General features: G+C 37.1%; 1 protein-coding gene across 1 annotated transcript in view; it reads right to left on the reverse strand.

Annotated features, from left to right (window-relative positions):
- Nucleotides 1-21555, reverse strand: part of LOC124442482 (adenylate kinase 9-like) — a 40644-nt gene that overhangs the window by 4574 nt on the left and 14515 nt on the right. Inside the window, exons 11-26 of the mRNA XM_046992990.1 lie at nucleotides 20606-20786; nucleotides 19790-19934; nucleotides 18058-18269; nucleotides 15757-15899; nucleotides 15291-15520; nucleotides 13488-13724; nucleotides 11794-12107; nucleotides 9947-10160; nucleotides 8502-8658; nucleotides 6837-7056; nucleotides 5954-6022; nucleotides 4819-5037; nucleotides 4064-4282; nucleotides 2827-3040; nucleotides 1424-1625; nucleotides 773-919 (exon numbers count right to left, since the gene is read on the reverse strand). Of these exons, the coding sequence (XP_046848946.1) occupies nucleotides 773-919; nucleotides 1424-1625; nucleotides 2827-3040; nucleotides 4064-4282; nucleotides 4819-5037; nucleotides 5954-6022; nucleotides 6837-7056; nucleotides 8502-8658; nucleotides 9947-10160; nucleotides 11794-12107; nucleotides 13488-13724; nucleotides 15291-15520; nucleotides 15757-15899; nucleotides 18058-18269; nucleotides 19790-19934; nucleotides 20606-20786 (3123 nt within the window). The remainder of the gene's footprint in view (nucleotides 1-772; nucleotides 920-1423; nucleotides 1626-2826; nucleotides 3041-4063; nucleotides 4283-4818; nucleotides 5038-5953; nucleotides 6023-6836; nucleotides 7057-8501; nucleotides 8659-9946; nucleotides 10161-11793; nucleotides 12108-13487; nucleotides 13725-15290; nucleotides 15521-15756; nucleotides 15900-18057; nucleotides 18270-19789; nucleotides 19935-20605; nucleotides 20787-21555) is intronic.

The following is a 21555-nucleotide window of genomic DNA, read 5'->3' on the forward strand; positions in this document are numbered from 1 at the left end:
GCATCTAAATATTGCAAACGAAGAGTGAAACTCAAATTTAACAGTTGCTTTCAAACATGAAAAACAAAGGACAAGAAAATAAAGGGGTAAAGGAGTTGATCAGAGTAACAGGTTACTTTGCGTTTGTAATTTATTTCGATTTAAATTTTTCAATAAAACGCGCATGGTAGTAACTCTATGGCAAATTGTGGTAGTATTGCCGTTGAAATGATAAAAGTTCCACTTTTTAATCAGTATTACTGTAAAATTTCCTAGCCTCTAAAACTATCATAATATTAGGTTACTTTTAAGAAATAAAAAATGTTTACTGTGTTTGCACGGGCTTATGCCAACACGAAAAACATCTTTTATTTCTTCTATAAAATAACAATAATGCGAAAAAAGACAAACATTTTAATTTTTCCTATAAAATGTATTAATGATCGATTTGCAAATTCTCTTTGATTAATTAATTGTTTAGATTGATTTCATTGGTTGAGCTCAGATGTGTTTTGGACCGGCTAATGCGAACTCAGCTCTAGACCAATCAGCGCACGCGTTTCGTTGTGTTATTTTATAATACGTAATACAATTTTAGCGCTAGAAAATTTAGTGGCGGTGGTTTCACATCGTTTGCACACCCCAGAAAATCCGCCCTGTTGGTGAGACGTTCAGATCAAATATTTAGAAACTTTCTATTGGGTTTTAAGTACAGCAATGAATTTGATTTTCACTACAATAATGGGGTAATATTTTTACACGAAGTGCAGTTTATTTCTGTTTTAAAGCTTACCTGTTTGGTGAACGTCTATCCTGCGTTGCCCTTCTGAATACTTCGTCATCATCAACGCCCAAATCCAGAACTTTAACAGGAATGATACTTCGTTCACTCATGAGATCAAGTTGATGTTTGGTTATTGGAAAACCATCAAGAACGAAACTAAACATCAAAGAGAAAGGTTTCAACATCAGATCACTCCTGATGAAGACTCTAGACTGGAGAATATAATGACTCAAGTTTCAACATCAGATGATTACTGATGAAGCATTCAACTGGAGTATATAATGACTCAAGTTTTAAGATCAGATCATTTCTAATGAAGACACTGAACTGGAGTATATAAGGACACAAGTTTTAACATCAGATCACTCCTGATGACGCACTTCACTGGAGTATAAAAGGATTCAAGTTTCAACAACAGAACATTGCTGATGAAAGACACTGGACTTGAGCATATAAGAACTCAAGTTACAACATTCATATCACTCATGATGAAGGCACTAGACTGGAATATAAAGATGCAAAATTCAACATCAGATCACTCCATATGGAGACGTCAGACTGGAGTATACAAGGACTTCATTTTCAATCATAAATATGATGAAAACACAAAACTGGAGTGTATAAGAATTCCAAATGGTTTAAAAAGTTTAGATTCCTCACCCTCGAACCTGACACTGTGGATCCATCAAGACAACAGACAAAGCCTGAATGGCTAAGTCATCAGGCACTGTACACCCGCTTTTCAAATGATCATTGATCTGCCTCACAAGATCAGTCTGTTGCTGAGTCAGCATTACTCGTCGAAGGACTTCACCAATAGATAGTCTAACAATACCGTACTCGGCTACAAATCTTTTGGACACTACAGGGAAAGCAATGAATCAATAAATATTCTGAATATTAAGTCTCTACCATGATTCCCGCCGACATGTCGAATAAATCAAACATAAACTAAGCAGATAGTAATGACGTCACACAGCCAGTGATGACGTCACACAGCCAGTGTCGACGTCACACACGTAGCGTAGTCTAGCCGGCACAACATTTTACTACCGCTATGCAAAAATTTCCGTGTTCCCTGATTGCGAGAGCAATAGATTTCAATAGACTTTACACAGCGGAAAATTTTACATAGCAAAAAAGTATTTCTGAAATTGCCTTTTGTCTCTACTTTCTCAAACAATGAACGCTAAAGTAACCTTAAGCGTAATAATGAACGCTAAGGAAAGCTATGAATCTGTGAGAGCAGCTACTTAGGAGCCTGGAACCAATATTTACTCAATCACAAGAAACATCAATTTAAAAACATCACATGGACACTTCGAAAATAAGTCAAAGACGTATTCATAAGACATGACTGTGTATAATATGAACAAATCACAAAAACACATTAACGCAAGCGCAGTAAAGTACTCAGCCGGTATTCAAACAGTGAACATCAAAGCAGATAGGATGAAAATATTTACAAAAAAAGTTGGATTGCTCTTGTCATCTAACATTGATAGCTCACCAATAAAAATCGTTTGCTAATTTTTACATTACTTTTAACTCACGGATGTTTATATTGTAAATATAATTCGGCCACAGTCATCAAATATCTATTTTTGACCATTACAGGTCATTTGCCTATTGTTATATTACAACTTAGCATGGCCGCATAAAATATTTTATTTTATGAAACAACAAGACCAGCGAAAATATTTTCCGCGAATAAAAAACAGGCCTGTTGGAAATTTTCACTAGACCAATATGAATGAAATCATCAGCATCAATCACTGCTGTTTAATGCAGTAGATGAGGGAATGACTTGTATGAACTGCTAAGATGACTTTTTCTTACAATCTTCTGACTTTCTGAGTGCCGAGGTTGCTTTTATGCAGGCAGTTTGCCTGTATATAGCTTATTCTTCCTCTTTTTTTCCCTTTCTATGTCAACTCAGTCTTTTTCTTCGAGAATTCTAACATTTTGTACTTTTCACTGAATTTTTTTCTGTCCACATGAAAAATTTTCCGAGACCAATGATTTGCAGTGCGCAATATTACTCAGCCTTACGGTGAACTTACGTGTTGTTTTTCCTGATTTTGGTGGTCCAATGATGGCCATTTGTATAGGAACCATTGGTTTTGGAGAAGGTTGTCTTAGATATTTCATGGGACAACTCATGAAAGCTGACTTGGCCTTTTCGGATGACAGGAAGTATATATATTGCCGATAAATGACTGGAAAGGGCGAGGTTCCAATAGGGTAGTACGGTTGAATGACATCACCTTCCAGAAGCTGTAAGCGTGTTGATAAAATGTTAGTAAATATCGTGATTTTGTTAAAAAAAATAGTTAAAAATGATTGCTGTCGACATAAGGATGTTGCCAATAGAAGTGTTTTCAATAAAAATTTTGTCAATAAAAATGTTTTATGAATGTTTTATGCAGTGCGGTGTTTGAAATTAAATGAAGATATGATCTTCGCACTTTGCTGGACAATTTAAGCAATCGTCTCAGGTCATGGGTTCGAATCCCGTTGAGTCACCTGATTTTTTCAGGTCCTGAGACGATTGCTTAAATTGTCCAGCAAAGTGCGAAGATCATATCTTCATTTAAAAATGTTATTGACGGATATGTTATTAATGGAGATGTTGTCAATGGAGATAATGACAATGAAGATGTTGTCTATAGAGATGCAGTCAATAGATATGTTGTAAATAGAAATGTTGTCAATAAAGATGTTGTCAATGTAGATGCAGTCAATAGAGATAATGTAAATAGAGATGCTGTCGATAAAGATGTTGGCTATAGAGATGCAGTCAATAGAGATGTTGTAAATAGAAATGTTGTCAATAGAGATGTTATCCATAGAGATGTTGTAAATAAAGATGTTGGCTATAGAGATGCAGTCCATAGAGATGTTGTAAATAGAAATGTTGTCAATAGAGATGTTATCTATAGAGATGTTGTCAATAGAGATGTTGTCAATAAAGATGTTGTCTATAGAGATGTTGTCTATAGAGATGCAGTCAATAGAGATGTTGTCAATAGAGATGCTGTCTATAGAGATGTTGTCAATAGAGATGCAGTCAATAGAGATGCAGTCAATGGAGATGTTGTCAATAGAGATGCAGTCAATAGAGATGTTGTCAATGGAGATGTTGTCGATAAAAATGTTGTAAAAAGATATTTCGTCTACAAAGATGTTATCAACAGAGAAAACGTCAAAAATAAACAAAGATGATGTTGTGAACAATAACATAGTTAACAGAAATTTTCTCCAACAATTATGCGTTTTCTACAAATAAACATACTCTACCTTGACCGGACACCACTTTCCAAATCTGCTGTAAAACTTGTATCCTTGAAAAAGCATGCGTTGCGCTAAAGCAGGTGAGATGGAGTAGCAACTGGAGAAAATAGCTTCACGATACTCCACAACAGGTTTAAGAGCTTCATTTAGACAATATTCTACTATGCGAGGTTGACGACTGGCGTCGATCGCAACACGAGGTACTAAAATCTCTTCAAGCGATTCCTGAAAATACGACCATGTTGTATGTAAGATCTCATGATACATTAAGATTGATTTTTAGATGTCTCGATATCATAGATAATAACATCAGGTTGCTGTGATGTACACAGGTATAGTAGCAAGAAAATCATTGTCTTCAATGTTCTACCAACTAAACTACAAGACTGACTGTGGACTATGATGATATTTCAAAACACAGTTCTAGTTTCTTTCATATCTTAAAATCTTAGATAATAACATCACGTTTTTGTGATGTATTCAGGTAAAGTAACAAGATAATCATTGTCTACAATGTTCTACCAACTAAACTACAAGACCAACTGTGGACTATGATGATATTTCAAAACACAGTTCTAGTTTCTTTCATATCTTAAAATCTTAGATAATAACATCACGTTGTTGTGATGTACTCACGTATAGTAACAAGAAAATCATTGTCTTCAATGTTCTATCAATTGAACTACAAGATTAACTCTGGACTATGATAACAGTTCTAGTATCATCATCATAGCCTCCCTAAAAAGCATGACTAGACAAACCTGAACTACACTAAGTCTTGAGTTATCATCATCATAGCGGTCTGCGATATCTGACTTAATGCGGTCAGCAGCTTCTTCCTCTTCTTCCTCGTCTTCCTCCTCAAGATCATTATCTTCTTCAAATTCTCCATCCAAAATGGCTTCGATCTCCTCTTCATTCATTTCATCTTCGCCATCATTGTCTTCGTTATCCTCATCATCATCTTCATTCGAGCGAGCCTGAAAACGATTGATTAAATGACCAAAAATTGATGATTTTCCGATCGTTCAAATGAATATTGAAAATTTCTATTGATGTATTGCAGCGTGTTATGGAAAGTTTAGTTTTGTTTAATGCAGAGGGAAAGGTGCATTACAGATCGCTGGTTTTTACAATCACATCAGTTTCATTGTCCGTATTTAGAAATTAAAATGTCTCTGAAATAAAAGTATTTATAAAATGCTTCTCAATAACGGTTTGACACCAAGCATTGATGACAACGTCCGGCGACTCTTTCCTTTCTTTCAACAGTATTTGACGAGCATAGTATATAATGGAAACCTGGCATTCAATAACGATCGACAGTGGTTTTAATAACAATAAATGATAAACTCATGACTCCGGTTCTATGTAACATAATAGGGAGCTCTGGCAAAGACTGCGAATATGACTACGAGTACGAAGTACGTCATTTTGGCGCGAAAACATTGTCTGCCGTCATCAATATGAGTACGGTGTTTTGTAAAAATTCGTAGTCGCGACTACGATGTCTTTTTAAGCAAAGAAAGTAGGTATATTTCCTCATTCTGTAAGAAATTAGTTTACAGTACTATTTTCGAGCATCCTGGCTTTAATTTAGAACCTTTTTTCAGCGCAGACGTACATTAAAAAGGAAAATATGACCTGCAAAACAACTTTCATGTATTTCGTACTCAAAGTGAAAGGTAAACAAACAACAAAATAGTACAAATAATCGTACATAAAAGGTATAATAATGAAGATTTTTTAGTCTAAAGAGTCCTATTTTCGTGCAAAATCAGTATTCCCGATTTGTTGATATCATTATTGACAAATAGAGCCGTAGCTGCTTCAATTGCAAAGCACTGATCGGTGCTTTGAAAATTCGCTTGCTGCATGTAAAAATAACTAACTTACATTAAGTTTAGCTTTACGCTCAGCCATCTCAAGCAGAATTTCTGCTTTTCTTTTTGCCCTTGCTTCTTCCTAAAAAGTATAAGAGTGTTTATTGGTTCAATAAATGGAAAACAACCATTACGATAGGGTAGGATGAATATATGATAGTGAAGGATAGATACATGATAGTGTAGGATAAATACATGATAGTGTAGGATAGATACATGATAGTGTAGGATAGATACATGATAGTGTAGGATAGATACATGATAATGTAGGATAAATACATGATAGTGTAGGATGAATATATGATAGTATAGAATTGATACATGATAGTGTAGGATAAATACATGATAGTGTAGGATAGATACATGATAGTGTAGGATAAATATTTATAAATGAAAGCAATAAAACACGTGCTCTAATTGATCTATAGCTGTGTTTCCATTAGTTTAAATAAACCGATATGAGCTCAACCAATTAATCAATCAATCAATCAACGACAATTTGCATATTAATAACGAATACATTTTACAGGAAAAAATAAAACGCTTGTTTTACATTTTTTTGTTTCGCAACATAGCTATTTCACAAAAGAAATAAATGATGTTTTTCGTGTTCAGAGAAGTTTGTGAAAACTCTTGAGCAGGTGCAAACCTCGACCTTCGATCTCAGGCTTGCACTTATCTGCTCTCGAGCTCTCCCAAAGATCTCCTCGGTTTGCATAAGCCTGTGCAAACACAGTAAACATCTTTTATGTCATGAATGTTATAATGGGAGAGATATATGATAGTGTAGGATAGATATATGATAGTGTAGGATAGACATATGATAGTGTAGGATAGATATATGATCGTGTAGGATAGATATATGATCGTGTAGGATAGATATATGAACGTGATACCCTGGTTTTCTCAATTAAGGCTCTGTGTTTGGCTTTCGCAGCCATTTTTCTATCTCTTTTCCTTTTCCATCTTTCCATTTTATTTGGAAAGAGCCGTTTAACAACATCAACATCCTCCACACCCAACAAAATCGCCGCATCCGGGTACAACCCTGACAACGAAAGCACACGACTCTCCTCGTCGTTGCGTGGAAACCCTTCGAGAACAAAGCCACGTGACCTAAAACAATAAACATTGTCAATATTAGAAAGCTTTGACGACAAGTCAGAAATCGAATACCGCGAGTTGCTAGCGGATTTCTACGGGTATAACGTCAATGGAAATAATTAAATGGAAATAATTTTGACCATTCAAACAAACAAAAAAGACCGCCATCTTGATAAAAATAGGTAAGAGTTAAGTAAATTTGCCTTTAAAATAAAACATGAATGAGCCAAACACAGTGTAGGATACAGAGTAAGGTGTATGTGGGGGCCGAGTGCCCGGCTAGCCCAGTAACTCGATCAAGCGGGTGACTTAGCTTTTATATAAAATGAATGCATTTCCTAGTACATCGTTTATATGACATCGCCTTGCCAGGATTTCGGATTGTGCAAGCGAGTTACCGGCTATGCAAGATTATTATTTTCCGTATAAACGCATTTGCTCGGTTTCTCGACAAGACAAGACGACTGTAGCTCAAATTTATACGCATGCGTAGTAAGGATTGCTTCAAAAAACAAAAATGGCTGGGTAAATAACAAACTTGTTTGACGAAAAATGCTTGGATGTGCTAGCCGAGTTACACTTCACCATATAAACAGATTGATTGTTTCACCCGCCTGAGCGAGTCAACCGCCTTGCCTTGCAACGCAGCTGTATATAAACAGACCCTAGGAGGCCAGAATACAAGCAAAGAGGAGCTGAGAGCCTTTAGGCTATATACGTGTAGCTTTATGTGTAATTTATCATTGTTGTCTGTTTCTACTTTATAGCTTATACGCCCCTCGTGGAAATCAGCCTCAGTTGACGAGTTTAGTATGTTTCATAAAATTTGTTTGCTTCCAGTGAAAACCATCCGAACTTAAATGTTTTGAGACGAAACCTAAAATTGCGCTAGATTCAACATTGCTAAGACTACTTTGTATTTTTTAAAAGTAATTATAGCTTCACAAAGCAGTTAAATAAATTTATTTCGTCATGACAAAGAAGCAATAAACTAAAAAGTTTAGAAGTAAATTAAAAAAACTGAACGCAAGAAAATCATTCCGGGAAAAAACAAGAAAATCAACCGAGGAAAAACATTGAGAAAAAACCAAGGGAAAAATACTCTCGGGCAAAGACCCTCGGAAAAATACCTCCAGGAAAAGACTTTCAGGAAAAATATCCCCGGAAAAAAGACCTCGATAAAGAATCCTATAAAAGGTCTGTTGATAGAAAATTTCGAAACAATAAACTACTATCGGCTTGACGTGAAAACGAAAATACTAACAGCTACGCCATTTAACAATAAACAACTAAAACATACCTGTTTGTAGATGTAAATGTAGATCGTCCAGGTTAGTAAAGTCCCGAGAAGGTCTTTAGGACTTTATAAAGTCTCAAGACCTTAGTGACCTGGACGATCTACATTTACAAACATGTGATGATACTCGCGGGATCAAACCATTTACTTTAAAACATACCTAAAAGGTTCTTCATTCCACCAAGGATTTAGTACACTCTCCACAGTATCTCGTTGAAGATGCTCTCCTTCGGTCAAATTTGCGAAAATACTTTCTTCTTCCTCCGTTAAGGTCAACTCTTCTTTTTCTTTAGATGCATCTTGTCCTTCAACATCATCTGAATAAATACAACTAATGTCACATTACTTAACCCTTCGCACCGGCACTTCTTGGCAAAGGCATATCCAACAGAAAGGGGGGGAGGCCAAGTTGCACGGGGGATATCATCACTTTTTAAAAGAATGGAGAACGATTTTTAGGCGGATAGATGGTAGTTGGTTTTTTGAACAAAAGCAGTTGGTAATTTGTAACCCAGTCTTTGTGGTCAGTGATATCACTTGTGGTCGGTGATATCACTGGTAGTCGGTGATATCACTTGTGGTCGGTGTTATCACTTGTGGTCGGTGATATCACTTGTGGTCGGTGTTATCACTTGTGGTCGGTGTTATCACTTGTGGTCGGTGATATCACTTGTGGTCGGTGATATCATTTGTGTTCGTTGATACTAGTTTTTTATCTTCAGTCAAAACTATTAAGAGCTTTGTCTGTAAATTATTAACTACAGTACATCGCTAAAATAACTGAAACGCCTCAATAATTTGAATGCACTCCGTGCTCCTCTGCAATTCCGGATCACTTTAGAGATCGTTTATGCGTCTTATTTAAAATGAACTCAAAACCTTAACACGACCAGTACTAAGCAAGGAAAGTGCAAAGTTTAAAAAAAATCCTTTCGACTCGTAATTTGAATACACAATTTCATTTCTCCACAAACTCCTATTTAATTCTATTTATGTTATCATGAGGTGAACATCCATTGACTTCACGGCAAATAAAAACATCTTTATAATGTCCCATCAAAGCTATAGTCTAAATAACCACTTGTTGTATTGTTGCCCACGGTTTGAAATTCGTTGTCTTGTCATAAGCGATTTTCTTTTCATCGACTGTGTAATGTCTATGTTTGTGTATAGGCTCCTTTGCTTTTTACGTATGGTGTGTGTGTGGGGGGGGGGAGGGGGTGGACACCAAGCCGATAACGGTCATTGGGGTGAAGAGCTTCAAAATGCATCTGTTGAAGGTGTAGAGGAAAGACGACATGCCAAAATAATATATGAATGAAAACTCGAGGCAGTCCACCAGTGAACCGGATCTCTTCGAACTGTTCTGAGGGTAGTCAACCAGCTGGCTCAGTCACAATTTTACAGAAAAAATCATCTGAGCTGGAGAAGACCATTTTATCGAGTGTTCAAGTTTATAGTTGTGACAAATATCAACTGCATCTACCTACACCAATTTTGGAGTAACTGGCTGGGAATATCACGAATTAGCAGAGAAAACGTCTGAGTTTGCGCATTCGTCTCCAACCACGAAAACTTTGAACAAAAATCAAGAACAAATTCTACCTGCACCATTCACGGCCTTTAAGTCCTTTTCGTCATCCTCGTCGTCTTCCTCATGATCTGGCCCAACACGTTTCTTTGTTTTCACCATGATTTTCTCCTGTAGACGTTCTTCAAAGTCGATATGAAAAACATCGAGTTTCTCTGCCAAATATCGGCCAAAGCGAGTCTTACCACTGCCTTTCGGGCCGATGATAAACAGTCGTATTGGAGGGGGCTAGAAGGAAAGAAGATCGAAAGTGTGCAGACAAGCGTCAACTTTCACCCGACTTTCTGTTTTAACTTGAGTTGCGTTCAGTTTGAATTGTACGTCTTTATTCGTCGTGAAAATGACATCACTATGACGTCACAGTGTAAAATTACATCACATACAGTACGTATCTAAAGTGCATCGAAATATGATATGTATTAGCTCACTCTCGAGCAACTTGCGAGGTACAAGTTCAATTCCTTCACTCTAAACGTGATGCACTCTCGACCAACGAAAAATGAACTTTGAAAATTGGTATACAACAATCTTTGAATCGCAGCCGATCACCACAAAATTATCAAATAATAATGCTTGCTCATGGGTGCTGGTACCCAAAACACAATAGCATTGATAAAATATTTCTTTTTGCAAGACCACCATGCAAAACCACCTAACGTGTTTTAATACGCTTATATTTTTACATGCAGGATAAAAGATGAGCACTTCAGCTTTCAAAATTTCACAGATATGTTTTTGAGTTCATAATAATCAGAAATGATGGAATAAGTCCAATTGCGTTTTTCATCTTTCGAATCGAGTGCAGCTGACAAAATTTCATTGTCATTTCAAACAAAAAATGAAACAGCCGTTTTTTCATATTATAAGTTGAATTTCATTGCCTAATAAGCCCGACAATGTTTTTTTATACTTTTCGGCTACATGCATAGCTGTTTCATTCGTCATGATATTAAAATAAGTGGGAAACAATTTTTCACCGGTTTCTCTGGCGGAAAACATTGCGTTTGTTTTAAGCCATGTGACCTCGAATGAACCTATCACATTTAAAGGCCATGTGACTCTAAAATTTTACTATCTAAATTATATTTTCATTCAACAGAACTTTGAAAATGCCATTGTATTTTCTAAAACAGTTTATGCATATGTCTTTTCACTCATAAGATATTGAAGTTCTTGTAAAGTCCGTTTTACACAACTTTTGACGTCGCTTTGCACACTGAGTCGCTGCAAAGTTGTAAAGATCCTTCAAATTCATGGTAACTTTTGGTTAAAATGATCAGGCAATTGTTTCTACCATTAATTCTTATCAATGAAAGGAATTCTGCTCGGTTGAAGAACCACATTAGCAAATGTACCTGCTATTTCAAGCGTATAATAAATAAACTGCGATATCTCGAGAATGAAAAGAGTTATGCATAAACTGTTTTAGAAAGTACACTGTCATTTTCAAAGTTATTTTCAATAAAAGCATAATCTAAATAGCCCAATTTTTGAGTCATATGCCCTTTGACATGAGCCTAAAGCCTGCTTTCCACTAGCCACGTATTGTAACGTTTCGTCGCAAAACGTAACATGGCGCATGCGTGCTTATGAATTCGATGGTCAATAGGCACAAGCACGCATGCGCCATGTTACGTTTTGCTACGATACGTTACGATGCATGGCTAGTGGAAAACAGGCTTAAGATCAAACGGAAATGATCTATAAAGAGCTCAACAAGACCTTTAATATAAGCCAAAGGTCATCGCCGTATTAATGCTACTGAGATAATCTTTAGCTTATTCGAAAGAGCTCGTCGAGAGCTTTAACATACATAGGACCTGTACAACAAACATATTTATATTCACTTTAATGGCAATACCTTGAGTGGCTCATCCACGGGTAAATACTGTGTGGGGTCAGAAAGAAACTTTCGACGACATTCACCGCTTGAAAACACATAAACACGTTCACAATACTTTGCGGCGAAGTCCATCAAGCCTGGCCATAGAACACCTCTCTCTTTCAACATGACAGGACAGAAATTTTTTGTGTCACCAAATTGTTTACGACCAACATCTCGACGGAAGACGTTGTTTTCCTCCTCTTCTTCCATTTCTTCTTCTTCCTCGTCGTCTTCATCCTCTTCGTCTTCGTCCATTCCCGTGTGCTCCCATGGATGATAAATAAAGGCATCTAGCACAACAAAGAAATAGTATTTTAATTCTAACACGGTTTTTTTAATATGCACATGAAAAACATGTGACTTGGACGAGATTTGAACTCGCACCTTCAGGATACTAGTCCGCCGCTCTACCTGTTGAGCTACCAAGCCCACAGGGATTGGAGACCAGTCACATCTCTTTTAAACTGCGTCTGGACGAGAGATTCTCGCCACTATAGCAGTTTACTGGATGGCACTGTGTTTCGACTTTATTCCAAAGCCATCATCAGAGTATATATATAATATATTAATTAGTACGCACTAGTACCCTATTAGGATTAATATATTATCTATATTCTCTGGAACAAACACATTGAAGAAATAAAAGATGTTTAATGTGTTTGTGCAGGAGACCGAGGAGACCTTCGGGAGAACTCGAGAGCAGATCAGTGCAAGCCCGAGACTGAAGTTCAAATTTGGATATGAGAATAGTATTATCTCAAAGATCTCATGTGTAGAACATCTACTGCCTCGTTGAACAGGTAAGCGAGTTAATATGGTGTTTATTATTTAAAAATTGAAGATGTTTACGTGTTGGCACTGGCACAAGTCAAGGGTTGCACCTGCTCGAGAGTTCTCACGAACATTTTCGAGGTTTGCATAAGCCAGTGCAAACAAGAAAAATACCTTTTATTTCTTTTATAAAATAACAATATTGCAAAGCAGAGAAATGTAAAACAACATTTTAGTTTCTCCTCAAAATGTATTCATGATTGATTTGCAAATTCTTTATCGATTTAATGTTGAGCTCACATAGGCTTGCAAATTTCAGATATAGACCAATCAGCGCACGCCTTTTATTGTTTATATTATATATATTTAGATGCCACACTAAAGGCTGGTTCTCATATAGTCGTCCGAGTCGTTTCAAGTCGTGACAAAATTTCACAGACGACCCGTGCGACTGTATGAGAACATATTAGAGGCGATCGGGATGACCTCAAATGACTCACACGACTGAAACGACCAGGGTTGTTTGGATAGAGCTTTGCTCTATACGGACGACCGAAACGACCGTTGCGAAATGCAAGCGACCTTTTTAAGGCGTAAAGCGATTTTAAGAAGCAAATACCTAGCCCAAAGACTTTGTCTTTGATAAACAACAGCCCCTATTTTTAAATTTTTCGTGCAAAGAATTAATTAAGCAGTCCCTCGACAGGGCTAGTACGAATATATGAGAAGTACAAGAGCTTGAGTCGTCTCAGTCGTTTTGAAAAACAACGAAAAAACTCGGAACGAATCGGAACAACTCGGAACGACTCGGATGACTCAAGCGTCTTAATGAGAACCAGGCTTAAACAGAGGGTAAAACATAGTTGTTGTGGCTGTTTATGGTTGCGATGAATACATACCTTCAATGGCTTTAATAGCGTCATCTGTCATGTCATCAATAGTTTTGTCACATCTAATGACAGTGGGCTCAAGATTATTCGAGCCCTTCATGACGGCCAGTAATTGAAGCCAGTTATTCTCAAACGTCACTCGTGCAGTCTGATATTCACTCATTTCATTCGCCGTCGCCTTTTTATTCCCGCTCAGAGCTATATTCGTCGTTGGTTCTTCGCCACTTTCCTCAGTTGTTTCCATCTCTGGAAAGACAAAAACACGTGCGATGCGGTTAAGATGCGGAAGGTTGTTTGCCTGGAATCAAAATCATCCTTTTTTTCGAAATGCGAAAGAAAAACAGCAGTATGAATGTTTTATGCAGTGCGGTGTTTGAAATTAAATGATTTAAATGTGACTCAACGGGATTCGAACCACTGTGTGACTTCATAGCTCAGTTGGTCAGAGCACTGCACCGGCACCACAGAGGTCATGGGTTCGAATCCCGTTGAGTCACCTGATTTTTTCAGGTCCTGAGACGATTGCTTAAATTGTCCAGCAAAGTGCGAAGATCATATCTACATTTAATTTAAAAACAGCAGTATTAGAAAAATCAAAACTTCGCCACTTTCCTCAGTTGTTTCCATCTCTGGAAAGACTAAAACACGTGCGATGCGGTTAAGATGCGGAAGGTTGTTTGCCTGGAATCAAAATCATCCTTTTTTTCGAAAGGCGAAAGAAAAACAGCAGTATTAGAAAAATCAAAACTTCGCCACTTTCCTGAGTTGTTTCCATCTCTGGAAAGACTAAAACACGTGCGATGCGGTTAAGATGCGGAAGGTTGTTTGCCTGGAATCAAAATCATCCTTTTTTTCGAAATGCGAAAGAAAAACAGCAGTATTAGAAAAATCAAAACTTCGCCACTTTCCTCAGTTGTTTCCATCTCTGGAAAGACTAAAACACGTGCGATGCGGTTAAGATGCGGAAGGTTGTTTGCCAGGAATCAAAATCATCCCTTTTTCGAAATGCGAAAGAAAAAACAGCAGTATTAGAAAAATCAAAACATCTCGACGCGTGGGTCTTGCTTGTTGACGTTTTCATAAAAACAAAGTTGCTTCACTCGTAGAAAAAGTTGCAAATTTTGTTCATACATCTTTCGGAAAAGCAGTTAAGAAATTAAAAATGTTTACTGTGTTTGAACAGGTTTATGCAAACCGATGAGACCTTTGGGAGAACTCGAGTAAAATGTATTCATGATCGATTTGCAAACTGTCTTTGACTGATTGATTGTTTTAATTGATTTGATTGGTTGAGCTCAGATCTGTTTTGCACAGGCTAATGCAAACACAGCTCTAGACCAATCACTGCACGCGTTTTATTGTTTTTATTTTATAATGACTATTCAAGGTCCGTAAACAAAAACTGCAAAGGAGTGCGGTGCACATTTGATAGAAACGGACTCATACTGGTGAGCTTATTCGCATTTTAACAGATGATAATGTTTTGATGGGAAAATACCCTTTGATGGACTTGCCTTAACTTGGTACACGCGCTTTGCATAAGACTACCGAGAAACAAACTCGTGATCAATAAGATGGGAGCTGTTTTTAATTTAACTAAACGATTTTAATTGTTTATTACTTTTTTCTGTTGTATTTTTGAAAAACGGACCTCATGGAAACATGGGAAGGGGAGGGGGGAGGTGAGGTGTAGGCACACCAAGTGGTTACGGTCTTGATTTTGATACCGCCACTTGATCAGTAAAACCGCTGACCTGTGTGTTAACAGTTATCTCTACCTCAGTAAAATACCAAAATTGATAACTGGCTTACCATTATTTGTCAACTCTATTTTAATTGCTTGCGGATCATCATCTACTTCTTTCATGTCCGGCAAATGTTTTTGATTTCGTCGTTTTTCAATCCATCGAGGGGCGAGAAGAGAACCTTGTTCTGAGCTATCTTTTAAATGTATTACGGAATCCGGTAACAAGGATCTCTCTATCAACAACGTAAATTGTTCTCGCGTGTACGGGAAGTTGTCAAGAACGTAACCACCAAGCCTAAAAATGACATAACCGTGACGAAAGCAGCAAGCCTTAAAAGGAGATAACTGTGACGTAAGCATCAAGCCTTAAAAGGAGATAACTTTGACGTAAGCACAAAGCCTTAAGAGGACATAACTGTGACGTTTTCACCAAGCCTTTAGAGGACAAAACTATGACGTAAGCACAAAGCCTTAAGACCTGCGACATAGTTTTGAGCAATTAACAAATAAAGAAATCGAACATTGACGTACCTCTGTCCTTTCATCATCAGGTCTTCCACCTCCTTTAGGCGTTCGTTTATGGCTTTCTCTATAACATCAACATACTCTTCGGCGGATATTTCAACTTCACGTTGCTCGGTGCCTTTCATCGCCTCATGAACTAACTTTATCACCTATAATGTAAACAGAAAATATTAGCAGGTTACACGTCTTTGTGATTGGTTAATTGCAGTGCAAATTATCTGCAAATTCACTACAAAAATGTGTAATTGAACTGTTGAAAAGCTGTAATTGCACAGTAGAAATGTAAATTTCCACTGTAAATACTGTAATCTGATTGGCTGAAAAGCAGTGAAAGCCAAACAAACTTCTTTTCAATTCAAAAATACATGACGTCAGCTGTTAGTAAACAACGGTTTTCACAATTGCAGTCGTTTGAGATTTGTGAATTACAAAAGAATGCATAGAGTAAAAACAATACGGCAATTATTTTTAGCTCATTAAAAAGAGCTCGACGAGAGCTTTACAATAAACTAAAGATCATCGCCGTATCTTCAATACTTTAGGACAGGGGTCTCCAAACTACGGCCCGGGGCCAGATGTGGCCCGTTGGGACTCTCAATCCGGCCCGCAGAGACACTTAAGAAGCCAATTTCACCACTCACATTGAGAAAACTGAAGAGACTAATTGTGATTTTGTTATGATATTACACTTGGTTGAAATTTAACCTTTAAATTTTGAATAAATATTTTCTTAGCTAATGAAGCTTGTGTGATGTGCTTCGTTTTGCGCATTTAATATACGTGACAAGTTTTTTAAAATAGATATGTTTCGACATCTCATGATGCCATCTTCAGTATAAGTGAAATAATAAATGATACAAGGTTTATATAAAAGTAATATGATACATAAATTACAACAATAAAAAGGAATTAAGATAAAATTAAGGGGGAGCGTCCGAGCGTATTATAAACTAAACATTGTATTGAATTTAAAAACTTGAACATTGAGGTCAGGTTTAGTTTTGTTGATGTGGAGTGCTTCTTTGATTTTAAGGGAGAATGAGGTGTCGGTAGTGTCGATGATTTTGAGGCAAGGGGGTGAATAGTTGGTTTTACATGAGTGAGATTTAAGAAGGTGTCGGTAGATATGAGAGTTTTTGTCTGTTGTGGTATGTTCCCTGATTCTGGTGGATAAATGGCGCGAAGAGTCGCAAATGTATCTTCTGTTCCTTTTTATTGTTGTCATTTATGTATCATATTACTTTTATATAAACCTTGTATCATTTATTATTTCACTTATAATGAAGATGGCATCATGAGATGTCGAAACATGTCTATTTAAAAAAGTACTTCGTTTTATTAAAATATTCGCTCTTTGACCAGCGATATACGGTTCGTCGGCCCTCAACATGCTGGATGAAAGTTCATGTGGCCCTCTGGCTGTAAAGTTTGGAGACCCCTGCTTTAGGAGAAAGCACTGCACATGAGAAGATAGTGCCTTGCGCATGCTCACTGTTATCTACCTAAGAATTGGGGGTAACGGCGTTGGCCAATTTTGAGTTTGAACAGAGAACGTCAAACATGAGAATCAGAAGTTCCAAAAACGTACTTTTGTTTTAGCTTCTGAATGCCATGTTGTTTGTGTGTTATGAATGAGAAATGATAAAATGCGACAACGATAAAAATGTTAAGTCGAAACCGCGATTTTAAGGGCTGTTTACATGATCCTGTGTAGCCGGGATCCAGCGAAGCGTTAAATAATTTTGAGTCATTGAAAGGAGCAAAAACTTCAAGCACAAAACTTACAATCTTTTCTTAAGCATCATAAGTAATTTTAGTTGTAATTTTCAAATCAGGCTAAATAAATTTATTCATTTTATAGGTTTTGTGAATTTGCAAAGTCAGAGCATAGAGAAATTGCTCATATAAGTTTTTTTTTGTTAAGTATTTAATCTTTTCTATTTGCCAAAATGATTTAACGCTTAGTTCCAAATGCGACAAACAATATGTCATACCATAGCTAGAAGTCTGGTCTTTCATAATATTTCAAAGCAGCGTTAGTTCGGTAATCAACACATACAAACGTGTTGGACTACCTTTCTCGAGACCCTTGGTTTTTCGGGCTTAATGGTTCTAAAGTAAATGGTTTGAGCGCTGGAGTATCGTTACATGTTTGCAAATGTAGATCGTCCAGGTTGGTACGGTCCTGAGAAGGACTGTTGATGTTGTTGTTGACTGACGTTTCGACAACCTTAGCGGTAGTCATCTTCAGAGTCAAAAGTTCAGAGTTTTTATTCTACATTTATAAACACTTAATGGTTCTCTTACCTCAGAATGATTTTCATCAACAATGACTTCCTCTTTGACAATATCAACATCGCTTGCTTTAGTTTCCATTTTCTCTTCGTTCTTTCCTTCTTCATCAACATTTCTCGTATCGCCATCTACAACTTCGTCGTTTTTTGCTTCCTCTTCATCTTCAGAACCTTCGTCATCATCGTTTGCAGCCTCGAGTCGGGCTTCCGCTTCGGCAGCAAGACCTAAAATTTCGAATGGCGGAAATGGACTGCTGCCAGCGAGTTTAATGCGAAATAAAAATAATTGCCATTTGTACAGGTTTTAGTGTAGTTTCAAATGCAATTACGGTTAAACATGGACGAGTGAGTTTTTTAAAGACTGCAGCGAAATAGCGCTAGTCTGAAGGACAAGCCACTATATCCAGTCTTTAAGAAACTCACAAGTGAATGTTTAGCAATAATTGCACGAGAAACTATACTATTACTTAACGATAATGTACTTTGAGATATTGCTTCACTGCACTGTCTTTAACTCTGTCTCGCTTCGTTACTCTCTATCATTTCAGAAAAGCATCGTTACGCGGTCAAACTGTTAAAAACTTGCTTCGTTACTCTCTATCGCTTCAAAAAGGATCGTTACGCGGTCTAACTGTTAAAAACTCGCTTCGTTACTCTCTATCGCTTCAAAAAGCATCGTTACACGGCCTAACTTTGAAAAACATTCACCAAAAAACAGTAAACTTGCTGTTTTGTTTTTATTCCTCGCATTCTTTGGTAAATTTCGAATTTCAACTGTGGAAACCTTTGTTTACTTACAACTACCGCCATGTTTTTTTTTTAAATAGAAAAGAAGTTTGTTTAACTTTCATCGCTTCTCAGCCAATCAGATTAAGCCTAGTTTTCACTTGCGACATAAGCACAAGCGATCAAACAAAGCAAAGCATATTCTCCAGAGATTGGAGGAAAGGGATTTTCTTTTCATTTATTTTTGTTCTACCTTATGCTTACGTCAAGTTGCTGTGCATATGCTTATGCTTATGCTGTTGCTTGTGTCAGTCGCTTCATTGCCTTCTTTTGTATTTTCTTTTCTCTTTGTTTGTCCTTATGCTTATGTCGCTAGTGAAAACTAGGCTTTACAGTAATTACAGTGCAATTACACATTTTCACAGTGCAATTACTGATAAATTGCACTGCAATCAACCAATCACCGTCGAGACATATTATGGATATTGCTTTCGAAGAAATATTACAATACTTATGCAAATGTTCGAACCTTGAAACAAATATTCGTTGAAAAACTAATAAGATCAGTAAATTCAGGTTCAATTTTGATCAGTTTCCTGATAACATTGACCAGTCTAAAGGGTGGGGGGGGGTTGTAAGGGGGGAGTTATAGGGGGGGGACATTGGACACCTGCCCACAACAAAAACTTGGGAAGTCTGATTTCAGAGTTTAGCTGAAACACAAGCTACAGATATTTAAATTAACGGTGTTGCTCTAACGTGCAATTTTGCATGCACTTTTTATAAAATTTTAACGAGTTATGTCACGACTTAGGGCTACAAGTAATTCTCAGCGTCCCCACCCCCAAGAATGTAACTACGCCTTGTTGACTACGTCCATGAAAAGCAGAATTTTCATAATGAACAATGAGGACGTATTGGAGTGTCGTTCGAAGTCAAGTTTCAAAAGCAATTATAAAATAATACTAACAATAAACAGCCGTAAAACAAATTTTGAAACGAATCCTACACATACGTACGTTCTTCTTCTTCTTCTTTTTCCATTTGTATTTTAGCATTGACTTTAGTAATGGCCGCCTCGATCGCCTCGCTTCGTATTTCCTGGAGTAATTTCATTTTTACTTCTTTTTTCTTATCGCTGATCAAAAAATCCACATCTAGGTACTACACCCAAAAGACAAATCAGTTGATACAACTCACCAAATAAACAAATAACCAACTCACCAAATGACCAAATAACCAAATGATCAACTCACCAAATGACCAACTCACCAAATGATCAACTCACTAAATGATCAACTAACCAAACGATCAACTCACCAAATGATCAACTCACCAAATGATCAACTCACCAAATGATCAACTAACAAAACGATCAACTCACCAAATGACCAACTCACCAAATGATCAACTCACCAAATTATCAAATCACCATATGATCAACTTCACCAAATGATCAACTTCACCAAATGTTAAACTTCACCAAATGATCAACTCACCAAATTATCAAATCACCATATGATCAACTTCACCAAATGATCAACTTCACCAAATGTTAAACTTCACCAAATGATCAACTCTCCAAATGATCAAATTCACCAAATGACCAACTCACCAAATGTTAAACTTCACCAAATGATAAACTTCACCAAATGACCAACTAACCAAATGACACACGCAACAAATGACTAAAACCCAATTGACACTCTTCAAATAATCATCAACTATCTGCACACACCATACGTTACTCGAAAAAGCCTTAATTTTTTTCGTTTTAGAGTCAATAATTTTGTCCACCAAAACCATGACAAGCATTGCCATTAAAAAAAACAAACCTTTGCTTGATATCTTTGTGCAAGATTCTTTGCAACAGAGGTCTTCCCCGAGCATGGAGGCCCTAGCACACATATCTTACAGGGTGGGCATGGAAGTGGTTCGGTGATGTAAGGACGGGGGTTGTGCATGAATTTTTTGAGAGCTTCGTTGGACGACAGACAATACATCTTATCCAAAAAACTAAAATTAAAATAAAAGAAGTATGAAACAAAAGCTAATGCTTACAAATAATCCATGTTCTTTCTCCATGTGGCAGTTTTGTAAAATCATTGATTACAATTTTTGTGAAATGCCAGGGGAGGAAGAACTACAAAAATGCCAGGGAGGAAGAACTATAAATATGCCAGGGGAAGAACTATAAAAATGCAAGGGGGAGAAGGACTATAAAAATTCCAGGGAAAGAACTATAAAAATGCAAGGGGGAGAAGGACTATAAAAATTCCAGGGGAGGAAAAACTACAAAAATGCCAGGAGAGGAAGAACTATAAAAATAACAGGGGAGGAAGAACTACAAAATGCCAGGAGAGGAAGAACTATAAAAATGCCAGGGGAGGAAGAACTATAACTATGCCACGGAAGGAAGAACTATAAAAATGCCAGGGGGAGGAAGAACTTTAAAAATGCAACAGGGAAGAAGAACTGAAAAATGCAAGGGGATGAAGAACTATAAAAATGCCAGGGGAGGAAGAACTACAATGAAAAACGACGCAAAGAACTTGTCTTTGACTAAATATCAGTAATGCTTTCATCGAGAATGTTTTGACCGCAAATATTTCATTTGTAATGTTTTGATCGCGTTTGGCTAAAGATGGTTTGAGCGTGAGTGATTGGACAAAGATGGTTTGAGCGTGAGTAATTGGACAAAGATGGTTTGACCGTGAGTGATTGGACAAAGATAGTTTGAGCGTGAGTGATTGGCCAAGGATGGTTTGACTGTGAGTGATTGGAC

The sequence above is a fragment of the Xenia sp. Carnegie-2017 genome, unplaced genomic scaffold (assembly GCF_021976095.1).
Source record: "Xenia sp. Carnegie-2017 unplaced genomic scaffold, XeniaSp_v1 HiC_scaffold_20, whole genome shotgun sequence".
Taxonomy (NCBI): Eukaryota; Metazoa; Cnidaria; class Anthozoa; order Malacalcyonacea; family Xeniidae; genus Xenia; species Xenia sp. Carnegie-2017.